At 35.7% G+C, this 13,888-nt stretch overlaps 1 protein-coding gene across 6 annotated transcripts in view; it reads left to right on the top strand.

Annotated features, from left to right (window-relative positions):
- LOC108317245 (syndecan binding protein) overlaps positions 1-13,888 on the top strand; it is a 30,572-nt gene that overhangs the window by 6,069 nt on the left and 10,615 nt on the right. For 3 of the 6 annotated variants that reach the window (XM_017547574.2, XM_017547570.2, XM_017547572.2), the window contains exons 2-4: positions 6,022-6,084; positions 12,006-12,084; positions 13,299-13,408. In XM_017547574.2, coding sequence (XP_017403063.1) covers positions 6,034-6,084; positions 12,006-12,084; positions 13,299-13,408 — 240 coding nt within the window. In that variant the 5' untranslated portion in view covers positions 6,022-6,033. Of the gene's footprint in view, positions 1-6,018; positions 6,085-12,005; positions 12,085-13,298; positions 13,409-13,888 lie in introns of all 6 variants that reach the window. The other 3 variants (XM_017547573.2, XM_017547569.2, XM_017547571.2) reach the window with 1 other exon arrangement.

Below are 13,888 nucleotides of genomic sequence, written 5' to 3'. Positions count from 1 at the left end.
ATATTACGTATCATATGCATTTCATTCATTATATATCATATGCATTTTGTTTATATTGATAGAATGGTTGAACATTTAAGGCAAAAAATTGTGTTTAAGGGAAAGGCTGCTAGGAGATTGATCCTTTGAACCCAAAGAAGATAATTCACTTTGTTCTCCTGGATTAATACAATTAAATCATATTTAATAGTGCTCTCTCAAGAATGTCCTTTTTTTTCCCCCACAAACCTAGATTCTGTTTTTTCCTTAAGGACTGTACCAGGCCACTACTATTCAGCATTGAACTGGAGATTATAGCCAGAGAAATTAGGCAAGAAACAAATAAAAGAAGGGTAATGTCAGCAAGAAGGTGCAACAGAAAGCCCACACGTTTCTTCTCCCCACAGAGATACTGATTCAATAACAATACACACCCCAGATCTCTTTGTGAGAAATCCAGAAACTAGTTAAGAGACTCTTGCATTCTAGGCGAGCAATAAACCAGCTGCATACAAGATGGTAGGAAAATTCATCCTACTTGCTTACCATATTTCATTCCCCTGGCTCAGCATGGCATGAGCGAGAGGAAACTCCAGACTCCTGGCTTTTCCCTGGGGAGGGAAAGAGAACACTGAAACATACGTTTGAAATTCAGATTTTTCAAAGGTCTGCCCAAGGGACTGGTTTTTATTTTGCCTGAATATAAGCTCTGACAGGAAAGGGCACCAGGTTGCAGGGTCATTAAAAACAAAGTTGACAGTTTAGCATGCACTCACCATCGTTCCTCCCCCTCCCTCAGCATGAAACCAGCAGGAGAAAATTCTCAACTTTTGGCTTCTGCTTGGGGAGACAAAAAATTTGGAATGTGTGTCCAGTGTTTCAGTTTTTCAGTGGGCTGAGGGACTAGCTTCTGTCTTGCTTATCTTGGAAAGCTGACAGGAGCTGGTATATCCAGGTGCCCGGGAGCCACTGAGAACAAGAGAGCTGTAAAACTTGTTGCTGCTCTGGAGGACCCATGGTAGAGCAGACAGAGAATGATACAGCTCAGCAGCCTCTCCCTAGGTGTGGCATGAAAGGCCTTGGGGAGAGACTAGTGGAGTATGTGTCTTACGTTCCAGCACTTCAGAGAGCTACCTAAGGAACTGGTTTCTGTTTCACCTGGCTTGGAGCACAGGCAGGAGTGGGCATACTCTAAAAACCCACTGACAGGAAAGGGCACCAGGTTGGGCACCTCTGAAAACAAAAGGCTGGGTGGCTTGCAGCAGTTCCAGAGAACTTGAAGTACGATAGACAGATACCACAGGGAGCAAAAGATTATGAGATCCTGAAAAAGGAAACCAACAAGTTCATCTTGAGAATTTATACACACTAGTCGAGAAGAAGCATCCTCAGGAAAGGTTCAAAAGGTGTGCAGAATCTCTAGTCAGGCTGATCAGTGAGATCTTTCTCTGTATAGAGCCAGCTCACAAAGTCTGGGAGAGGTGATATTTTTTCAAATGCTTAGATTCCAACATGATGTTAAAAGGCACACAAAGAAACAGGGAAACATGGCACAATCAAAGGGTCAAAATATCCAGGAACCAACTTTAAAGAAACAGGTGTATCTTGATTATCTCAGAAGCAATTCAGACTAACCACCATAAAGATGCTCAGTGACCTGAGGAAAATGCTGCAGGAACAAAATGATATCAACAAAGAGATTGAAAATGTAAAAAGAAACCAAACAAACGTTGTAACAGATGCAATATGCTTCTTTGACTAAATTGATAGATTTACTAGAGGGGTTTAGCAGCAGTGTTTTTCAGGAGAAGAATTAGTGAAATTGAAGCCAGTCATTTGAAATGTTCCAGTCAGAGAAACAAAAATAAAAATAATAAAAAAAGAATGAAGATAGCCTAGAGTACTAAAGGGACAGCATCAATTGTATCAATATAGATTGTATGGAAGTTCCATATGTTGGAAAAAGAAAGGAGCATTTGAAGAAATAATGCCCAAAACTTCCCAAATCTGAGGAGGATAGCAGACATCCAGATTCAAGAAGCCCAAGGGACTCCAAGGTGGAACAATCCGAAGACATCTACATGGAACCACACCATAATCAAATTGTCTAAGTCAAAGAATTTTGAAAGCAGCAGGAAAAGAGCAACTTGTCATGTACAAAGGAGATCCCGTAGGACTATAAGTAGATTTCTTAGCAGAAACCTTGGAGGTCAGAAAGGCGTGGGATGATATAGTCAAACTACTGGAAGAAAAACTGCCAGCAAAGTATTGTATCTGGCAAAACTTTCCTTCAAAAGTGAAAGAGAAATAAGATTCTCAATAAGAAATAAGCAAAATAAGAAATAAGCAAAATCTGAGAGAGTTCATCACCACTGTATCTGAATGCTGATGCAGTCTATTAAATGGAAACAGAAGGATATTCAACATGAAAGTTTAAAACGAAATGATAAAGCTATGGACAAATATAGATTTGCATATTCTAATGGTGGTGAGTAAATCACATTTATGTCTGATACATAAATCTAAGACAAAAGTATAAGTGCCTGTAACTATAAAAATGTTAATGGATCCAGGCGTGGTGGCGCATGCCTGTAGTCCCAGCTACTCTGGAGGCTGAGGCTGGAGGATCACTTGAGCCCAGGAGTTCTGAGCTGTGGTGTGCTATGCTGATCCGGTGTCTGCACTAAGTTCAGCATCAATATGGTGACCTCCCAGGAGCAGGGAACCACCAGGCTGCCTAAGGAGGGGTGAACCAGCCCGGGTCAGAAATGGAGCAGGTCAAAACTCCCGTGCTGATCAGTACTGGTGTGACGCCTGTGAATAGCCCCTGCACTCCAGCCTGGGCAACATAGCAAGACCCTGTCTCTAAAAAATAAAAAAAATGTTAATGGATAAACAGCATAAAAGATGTAATTTTTGACAGTAATGCAGTATAGGGGTGGATGAAAAGAAGCAATATTGTATGCAGTTGAAGTTATCAGCTTAAAATAGGTTTATTATAAGATGTTTTATGTAAGCTCCATGGTAACCACAAAGAAAATACACATGGAAAATACACACAAAAAAGAAAGGAATCAAAGCATATCTACTAAAAACTCTGAAACAACAAGCATGATGGCGAGAGAGGAAAGGAAGGACAAAAAAGCTACAAGAAAGAAAATCAATAACAAAATGTCAATTGTAAGTTCTTCCCTATCAGTAATAACTTTAACTGTAAATGTACTAAACTCTCCAGTCAAAAGACATAGAGGGGCTGAATGGATTAAGAAAAGAAAACCAAGAGCCAGCTCTACCCAGTTTATAAGAGACACTCTTTAGATTTATTTAAGGACGCATGCTGAAAGTAAAAGTATGGAAAAAGATATTCCATGCAAATAGTAACCAAAAAGGAGTAGGGGTGACCATATTTATATCAAATACCACACATCATGTACAAAATTAACAAAATAAATCAAACATATAAATGCAAGAACTAAAGACATAAAATTTTTAGAAGAAAACATAAGGATAATTCTTTATGAACTTGAGTTGGGCAATAGTTTCTTAGATGTTACATCTAAAGCATAAGCAACCAAGAAGAAATATAGATTCAACTTTGTCAAAACTAAAAACTTCAGACTGCAAAGTGTACTGTGAAAAAATGAAAAGACAATCTACAGAATAAGAAAAGTATTTGTAAATCATATATGATAGTGGTCTATGCTGTGGTCTGAATGTTTGTGACCCTGTCCCTCCATTCATATGTTGAATCCTGTAATCATCAAGGGGATGGTATTAGAGTTACCATATGACCCAGCAGTTGCATGCTTAACTATATTCTAAGAGAATTAAAGATGCATTTATTGAAAAAAATATGTAAACTTACATATTATTTACTAACAATGCAAATGCTCATTAGCATTTGTAGCAGCATTATTCATAATAGTCAAAAAGTGCATATAATCCAAATGTCATCTGCTGATGAATTCATAAATACAAGATGGTATACATACAATGGAATATTATTCAGCTATAAAAATGAATGAAATACTGATACATGCTCCAGCAGATGAACCTTGAGCATATGTGAAAAAAGCCAGATGACATATTTTTGTTGTTTTTGTTGTTTGTTTGTTTTTAAAGACGGGGTTTCACCATGTTGGTCAGGCTGGTCTTGAGCTCCCGACCTCCGGTGATCCGCCCACCTTGGCCTCCGAAATGTTTGGATTACAGGCGTGAGCCATCACGCCTGGCTGTTGTTTTGTTTTTAGAGATGAGGTTTCATCATGTTGGTCAGGCTGGTCTCAAACTCCCAGCCTCAGGTGATTCGCCTGCCTTGGTCTCCTAAAGTGCTGGGATTACAGGGGTGAGCCACCGCATCTGACCAGAAGGCCACATTTTCTAAGATTCTACATTAAGTATCCAGAATAGGTAAATCCAGAGGCGGGAAGTGTATGTGTGGTTGCCTGGAGCTGGAAGGAGGGTAGAATGGGGAAGGCATGAGATTTCTTTTGGGGAGGGTGGAAATATTCTAAGACTAGACAGTGGAGATGATTGTAGAAGTCTGTGACTATACTAAAAACCATTGCATTGTATACTTTGAAAGGCTATATTTTAGAATGTGTGAATTATATAAATTTAAAAAGGAACTATTATATACTGTCCAACTAGGAGACAGAGACCATATAGTGATTTTAACAGTAGAGGTCTAATACACAGAATTATTAGTTATAACATGGTTGAAGAAGTAGAGATTGACTCATTAGAAGTAAAGACAACTTTGAAAAATACTGTAAGAGCAGACTTAATAAGCAGCCACTAACTCCAGGGCTGCTCCCCTACTGGGGCTGATCCAGGTCTGGCTGAAGAGGGGGCAGATGTCACTGGCAGCTGGTGAAGTTGCCAGATATGCTGTTTAACTTCCTTGAAATTCTCCCTCTGGCGTGCTGAACCTTGGAATTTGCTGCAGAAGCCACGTGAAGGGGTTGAGAAAGCTGCTTGGGGAGATTCTTTGATGGTGGCATTCTGCTGCAAAGTTACTCAACAGAGTGCTGGGGTGAGCATCTGCATGCTTGTGAAACTACTTCCTGCGGGTTGCAAGATGCTATAGGAGCAGGTGCTGTAGGTGTCTGGCTAGAGTAGTACGTTGGAACCACGAAAAGAAAAACCTCTTACTCCTCCAAGGTACCTCCAGTTGCTTCTACTGACAAGGCTTAACATCATGCCAGCTGGCAACAGAGCAATATCGAAAGGGCTCAGCTCCATTTTGGGAGAGAGAGCAATAAGAAGTGGATTTGGAAATGGGAGGTAATAAATTGATACCTGAATCAAGAGTCTTATAAACTGTATACCAGTTTAGCATATATTCTGTTTTATTGGGTTGAGTGAAAGTTATTCATCTCAAAACAGCTAAATAAAATTTAAAATATGTATTCATATAACATGTTTAGGGAATTGTGTTTTAAATTATTACAAAAAGCAATTTATGATAACTAAAAAAATATACTTCTACTTAATATAGAAGTATTATTCAATAAAAAGTAAAAATTTCCCTCTTATTCCTCATTCCATTACCATCTGTCTTCCGAAGATAAATCTGGTAGTAGCTGGTATATTTTCTTCTATGTACATATGTGTATGCATACAGTTTTCTTAGTGATAGAGCTTTCATGTATTGATACTGCATATGATCTGCTTTTAGGCTTTTGTTGTTAGAAGGAAATGTAGTTGTATAATGCCCAAGGGCATTGTACTAAGGGTAGTTTCCTAGTCCTGGCTAAGTTGCAAATACTTGTCTAAGTTAGGAGTAAGTCACATAACTGTTCTATTTGATTTTCTGAATTTGTAAAATGAAGGGACTTTTACTTGAAAGGAATTTTAAAATCTGTGATGGATATAGTTCAGTAATAATATTAGGGGAAGGAAGGGTAGTTTGGTAATTGTTAAGTATCAGCTAACTTTTGGTATAGTCTATATATTCCTATTTTTAAATATGTTTTGCAATTTAAATGTTGTTTTAATTTCTGTGACATCAGAGTAATATAACTTTTTTTTTTTTAGAAGAATCCAGCAAAAATGTCTCTCTATCCATCTCTTGAAGACTTGAAGGTAGACAAAGTAATTCAGGTATGATAGTTTAAATATGTTTTCAAAACAGACACAGTAACATATATTCTACTTATAGGTGAAGTAAAGCAGGATAGCTAAATAGTAGATATATTTGTTCATTTTTGCACTTCATAAACCTTTTTTCAGTTTTTTTAATTGCAGGCTAAAAAGTTTACAGAAAAACTAGCAATTTGTTTTTCATTTCACTGTGAATAACAGGAATGGGATTTTTTTTAAATTTGACTTACACTTTCTACATGTAACTTAATTTTCTGACTAAAATTATATGTAACATTGAAGTTGACAAAATATACTCTAATTTTTTAGATATTCATAGTTTTGTGTAAAATTGATATATTTTTCTTTTGGATCTTTAAGTATAATCACTCTTTAAAGTAATTCTGTGCCTCCTAATTGAGGTTAAAATTACAAAAATAGTGGATTACATGCTGCTTTTGGAAGAGCAGTCATGTAAAAGCACAAGGAAAGTGTAGTGATTTTTTTCCTTTGAGAGAATGAGCAGCAGACATTTAACTTGCTCATTCTCTAAATGACTGTTAGAGATTGCAGTATTTCTAATTGCATTGAGTTGAAAATTTTTATAGTCCTTAGTATAAGTATTAGCTTTGAAGGCAAACGCTTCTGCTTAATAACAAAATGTAGAATGGAGATCAATTCTGGCTATATGGGAAATTTTTGGTAATTTTAACTGGGGATAATTTGTAGTATATGATAATTCATCTGTTTATGGTTAGCTTTCAACTTGATCTCTTATCAATTTAGAATTTCTTCAGCTATTGTTTATTATTTTAATTTGACAAGATAAACAAAAACTCCTTACCTTGAAGATCATATTACTTGAGGCCCTGTCTTCGATTTACTAGAAAGTAAGATTACTTGATAATTGATTTTTGAACAGCTGTTTTCTATCATAGATCCAGTATGGATATTAAAATGAGATTTGTAAAATCTCTGAAATCTACAGTTCAGCTGTCAAGGTTTCGTTGCCTCAAACAGTCATCTTTTAATTGTTCCTTTCACTTCTTTCTTCAGTATTTCGTCAGTAGTTTCTTCATGTGGTTTTTATTTCCAAGTAGTTCATCTAAGCAAGTACTCTTTCTTTTTGAAAGGCTTTTATCTGAAATATTTAGCTTTCCAAAATAACTACTTAACCATTAATATGACATCAGCACATTAGCTGATAAGGATTTGTAAATAGACCTGAAAGTATGACTAATCTTTCTTTGTTTTCATCCTTTTTTGTTAGCTTTTTATGGAATTGAATGTAAATCACCATAGTCAGATATGAGCTGAGGATTTTGATTTTGCAAACAGGAGAAGAAGAGTTGATATTGACAAATATTGGAATGAAAAATAAAGAGGGCTACCATCTGTATCATGCTGTCCTCTTTAAGCAGAAGTGAATTGAATTACATAGGTTTTTCTATTAAAGAACCTTTTATGTTCAGAGCAGAAAGCAGCTGGAAGATAAAACAATGATTAAAGAGCAGGAAACATGGTTCTTTTATTACCCCTGAAGTTGAATTTTAAAATATTTCTAATCTAGCCATTAAACTCTTTGGCTGTATTATTTTTGCATCATTTTCTAAGGCGATGATACTCATGTTTGTTTTTATTCTTAGGATTCCCCTGAAACGGTATTATGAAGGAAGGTAGTATTCATTTTCTCATCTGCTGGCCTTTAACACCACAGCAAAGCTAAATTACAGCAGTGAACCAACCGTTCATATTTTTAAAACTATTCTGTAGCAGCCATTAGGCTGTGGCTTTTAGCATCATATGGTCCCTAGAACTCTATCCATTCCAAATCATGACAAGAGCCTGTGGTTCCTCTTCTTATGCAAAGTAAGCTTTTAATAAATAATGATATACAGAACCAGAGCTTATCAGTTTGCTAATATCGTGAGCAGAATTTGGCAGAAGTGACTCTATAAGCACAGTTTTTCCAAATCCTTTCTGATAATGACAGAAACAATAGGCCCTGGCATGCTCCCTGGGGCACCCCAACCCGTTTTTATTAGTAGTGTCAGATTTCAAAGGAAGTTTGAAATAAGTAGCTACATTTAATGGTGTACGGTACTTGAAATTGGGTTACATCCTTTTGTTTCATTTTTATTGCAAATAACAGAATTAAATTTATATAACTTTGTTTACAGGGAGCTTTCTATATGTATTCTTCAGTATTCCTTGGATTAAAAACAATAGCAGTGAAAGTATAGAAAATCATAACTACATACAAAGAAGAGGTATTTTCATTTAGTAAGCTGTGTTTTAGAGCAATTTTGGATTCACAACAAAATTGATCAGAAAGTACAGTATACCCTCTGTCCTCACACTTGCACAACCTCCCCCAGTATCAGCATCTGCACCAGAGCAGTACATCTGGCTCATTAGTTATCACCCGAAATCTACATGTTTACATTAGGATTCACTATTTTGACAAATGTATAGTGACATGTATATAGTCATGTATTGCTTAAAGATGGGTATTTTCTGAGAAATGCCTCATTAGGCAGTTTTGTTGTGCAAACATGATAGAGTGTACTTCCACAAATCTGGATGGCGTAGCCTACTACAGATCTAGGCAATATGGTATAGTCTGTTGTTCCTATGCTGCAAACCTGTACAGCATGTTACTGTACTGAACACTGTAGGCTGTTGTTATACAATAGTATTTGTGTATCTAAACACAGAAAAGGTATGGGAAAAATATGGTGTGAAAGATTTTAAATGGTACATCTATATAAGGCATTTATCATGAATGGAGCTTCCAGGACTAGAAGTTGCGCTGGGTGAGTCAGTGAGTGAGTGGTGAGTGAATGTAAGGCCTAGGACATTACACTGCTGTAGACTTCATCAGCACTCAACACTTGGGCTGCATTAAATTTATAGAAAATTTTTTGTTCTCAAATAATAAATTAAACTTAGCTTCCTGTAACTTAATTTTTTTAACTTCCTACTCTTGTAACATAGTTTAAAACACAAACACATGGTATAGCTGTATAAAATATTTTCTTTCTTTATATCTTTATTCTATAAGCTTATTTTTGAAATTCTTAGTTTTTAAAAATTACTTGTAAGTTAGTTAAAAACTAAGACACATGCTCATATTAGCCTAGGCCTGCACAGGTTCAGGATCATCACTGTCTTCCACCTCTGCATTGTCCCACTGAAAGATCTTCAGAGGCAGTAACATGCATGGAGTTTTCATCTCCAATGAGAACAGTGCCTTTTGGAATACTCCTGAAGGATCTGCTGAGACTGTTTTACAGTTAATTTTTTTTTTTTTAAACAGAGTCTCACTCTGTCACCAGGCTGGAGTGCAGTGGCTCGATCTTGGCTCACTGCAACCTCCGCCTCCTGGGTTCAAGCGATTCTCCTGCCTCAGCCTTCCAAGTAGCTGGGACTACAGGTGCAAGCCACCATGCTGAGCTAATTTTTGTATTTTTGGTAGAGATGAGGTTTCACCATGTTGGCCAGGATGGTCTCGATCTCTTGACCTCATGATCCACCTGCCTCAGCCTCCCAAAGTGCTGGGATTACAGGTGTGAGCCACCATGCCTGGCCCAGTTAACTTTTTTTACAAGTAGAAGAATATACAAGTAAAGATAAAATGTATAACACAGGAAAGACATATATGAGTAACAGTCATTTATTATCAACTAATTATGTACCATGCATAATTGTAGGTGCTGTCCTTTTATATGACTGGCAGTACAGTAAGCTTATTTACACCAGCATCACCACAAAGTAATGAGTTCTTCTGTGTTGCAGTAGCTTATAATGTCAGTAGGCAATCAGAATTTTTGAGCTTTATTATAATCTCATGAGACCACTGTTGTATATGTGGTTCATCATTGACCAGAATATACAGCACATGACCGTATACCATTGTAGCATTAGACAGAATAGTTTCACTGCTCCAAAAATCCTTTGTTAATGCCTGTTCTTCCCTTCTAGCAACTCCTGGCAACCAATAATTTCCTTTTGCTTTTGTGATTTTTTTTAGAGTCAGGATGTCTCTCTGTTGCCCAGGGTGGAGTACAGTGGTGTAATCATAGTTCACTGCAGCCTCTATCCTCCTGCCACAGCCTCCTAACAAATTTATTTTTTTTTTGAGATGTAGTCTTGCTTTGTCACCCAGGCTGGAGTGCAGTGGTGTGATCTTGGCTCACTGCTATTTCTGCCTTCTGGGCTCAAACAATTCTCCTTGCCTCAGCCTCCTCAGTAGCTAGGATTTACAGGCAACTGCCACCATGCCTGGCTAATTTTTGTGTTTTTGCTAGAGATGGGGTTTTTGCCATGTTGGCCAGTCTAGTCTTGAACTCTTGACTTCAGGTGATCCGCCTGCTTTGGCCTCCCAAAGTGCTGGAATTACAGATGTGAGCCACTGCGCGTGGCCAAAAATTTTTTTTGTATAGACAGGGTTTTCCTATGTTGTCCAGGCTGGTCTTGAACTCCAGACCTCAAGCAGCTCTCCTGCTTGGGCTTCCCAAAGTGCTGGGATTAAAGGCCTGAGTCACCATGCCTGTCCTAATATTTTATTGTCTCCACACTTTTGCATTTTTCAAGATGTCATATAGTTGGAATCATAAAGTATGTAGCCTTTTGAGATTGGTTTCTTTTAATTAGTAATATCCACTTAAGTTTCCTCCATGTCTTTTCATGTCTTTTTAGCTCATTTGTTTAGTGCTGCACAGTATTTTTTTTCTTGGACATGATTCAAGAAGTAATACAAAAAGCCACTAGCTCCTTTTAGCTAATAGGTGGCAAAAGAACTTTCAAAGTTCAACCATGTTCAGTTTGTGGATTGTTATTTACAATAATAAAGATTTTCGTGTTGTATTTTAAGTGTAGAATGTTTAACAAATTATGAAATAATAGATATTAAAGGATGACTCAACAAGTATATCAGAATATATGATTTTAGTACCATTCATAGCTTTTGTAAGCTTATTTAAACTGAGCTTTCATATCTGTAAGCATCTTTAGGACTACTCTTGACATTGATTTTAGGGCTAGATTGAGATACTACTGTGAACTTCATTTTTTTTTAATGATACATTCCAATAAGTAAAAATTTGGTAATTAGAGATTGGTCATACAACTTATTATCAAACTTGTCTCTAATGCCATATAGCAATTTCAGAAAGTCAGATCTAATTGTAAATGATAAAGTGTTTCAGTCAGTGAGATACATCGTATGATGTAGGCCATCAAGGCAGCCCTCAGAAGAGGATACTTAAGCATGAGCACTGATAAATATTTACCATATCAGAGTGATTTTGGCAAGTTTGTTTAACAGTTACAAATTACATTACCCTGTCATCATCCATTTACGTTAGTGATAAAGTGTACTATTTGCATAGTTTCTGATATTTTAAAAGTACTTAGTATAGCATAAACTCCTTATTATACATGCTGCAATGAAGATAAAGATGATTTCAGTGGGACATGCTAAAATGTTAAATATTAGCAGCTTGGTAAGTATTAATTTTTTAGGTGTTTTTCTGATATGTGACTTTTTATATAAATATGGCTGAGCTTTTTTCTTATGCAAATAAAATACTTTTACTTGGACTAATTAGTAAAAGAATAATGATAATATAAAATTTATTCATTTTAGAATGCACTTTGAAAATGTTTGTGGCAGTACTATGAAATACTGGTTATAAGACATGTAGAATGGTACTTCTACAATTTTTACATGATAGCCTTAGAAGTATTTAGAATATCAAATATAGTTTTGATTTGCAGATTTCCTTTGAAAAATGTATTGCTGACATGTTTGAAATTAACCCTTGTTAAATAAATCTTCATTTTTTTGGTTTCTTTTTGCAAGTATTGGACTTATAAATTGTATAAGAATATAAAGTAAGTATGGCATATTGTTAGAATTTTCTTCTTTTCTTTTTCAGGCTCAAACAGCTTTTTCTGCAAACCCTGCCAATCCAGCAATTTTGTCAGAAGCTTCTGCTCCCATCTCTCAAGATGGAAGTAGGTTTATATTTTGAGTGTATTCTCTGTGAACAGAAATATTGTTGTCTTCTTTGCTCAAACAAGGAATCCAAGATTTTTTTTTTTGACAAGCTGCATAAAATCGGTGGTTAAGCTGTGGTAGTTATTAATAAGAAAAAAAGTTTACTTTAAAAACTAACCCTTTTTCTAATCAAGAGAGTGAACTGTGGCTCTTCGGATGTATTTTATGGTTTAATGAAAATTGATTTTAGCCTGACTCATAAATCCCTAACATATGGCTGATTCATTTATGAATGCATTATATCTATGAATTCACATATATAAGAACTATAGTTGCCCCATGCTGCTGCTGTTGAACTTTCTGAATTGTCCTTTGTCTTTCCTATGGGAGCTTCTGAAATTTCTAGCCACCTCCTCTCTGGGGAGCTTCCTAAATCTTGAGGTCTTTATTCATTCTCTGTATCCTGTCTTTGGTCCCTTTCTCTTCGAGGTTCAGAGGGATTCAGGACAAAGCTCCTAAATATTATGACTTAGGATACAAAATAAGTGTTAAATAGTTTTTGTGGTCTGTCATTTTCAGTTTATAACATTGTGTCTCATAGAAAATTCATTTTAAGTCACAGATAATTCATTTTAAGTCTCATGTAAAAAAGGGCTTTTGGAAATAGTATATAACTACTAATAAGTGACATAATGTTAATATTTAAAAATGTTTCCAGGATTTCATTGGAATGTGGTTAACATTATTAAAATAAGACACTAAATAAATGTACAAGCTTTCAAAAAAATTGTTCAGAAGAATCATTCCATAGTCCTTTTTACAGAATGAGTTATCAGTAGCTGACTTGACAAATAGATATTTTGGTCAGTTCTGAATTGGAGAATCAATGGTATTCTTATTAAATTCCTAATCAAGTAGATTTAAGAAACAGGAAAGGCAAGATAGCTTATTTGGAAAAATTGTTTCTACTTTTGAGTATTTAAGAATCTCTGGTTGTTTCAGTTCAGATGTCTTCATATTTTAAGAATTTTAAACATTTTCTGTATTTTCTATTTCTGATCATTACAGAGATGGGGAAGTGCCTTTCCAAATTGCTACTTTAAAATCATTCCAGATTTTATAACTTAAATGTAATTTTGTTAATACACAGAAGCCCATAATAAAAGTAGTTTTCATTTTGTGTATTCTGTAAGTGCTTTTTAATTTATTCATTCATTCATTTACTTATTAGATCTCTATCCCAGACTGTATCCAGAGCTCTCTCAATACATGGGCCTGAGTTTAAATGAAGAAGAAGTACGTTCAAATGTGGCCATGGTTTCTGGTGCACCAATTCAGGGGGTATGTACAGTGTAATTAATTTTGAATTATATAAAACCGTACTTTACATGTAAATATAAGCTCTCCTCTCTGTGGCTAACTCACAAATATATAACTAGCATTGAACCTCACTTGGCAGAATTTTTAGACTTCCTTTGGATATTATTTCTTACATAGTCTACTTCATTTTGTGCTATACTATTTGAGTTTATTAGGACTTAGATTCAGATACCTTTTAATACTCCATTCTCCTTTGTCTTCTGCATTTAGTCAGTTTCTAAATCCTATTGATTCTGTTTCTTATATTCATTTTATCTGTTTTTTATCCATTCCAGTCCTACTATTACCATATTCGGGGTTTCTCTACTTCTTCATTATTATAGTATATAATATAATATAATTATAGTATTATAGCCTTCATTATTATAGTACTCTCTTAAATTTCCTGTAGCAACTTATTTCAGACAGCCCTAAGCTGCTGCTAATCATTCTGAAATGTAC

This window comes from Cebus imitator, unplaced genomic scaffold (assembly GCF_001604975.1).
Source record: "Cebus imitator isolate Cc_AM_T3 unplaced genomic scaffold, Cebus_imitator-1.0 Scaffold199, whole genome shotgun sequence".
NCBI lineage: Eukaryota > Metazoa > Chordata > Mammalia > Primates > Cebidae > Cebus > Cebus imitator.
The sequence above is the reverse complement of the archived record's forward strand: the minus strand, read 5'-3'. Positions and strand labels throughout refer to the sequence as shown.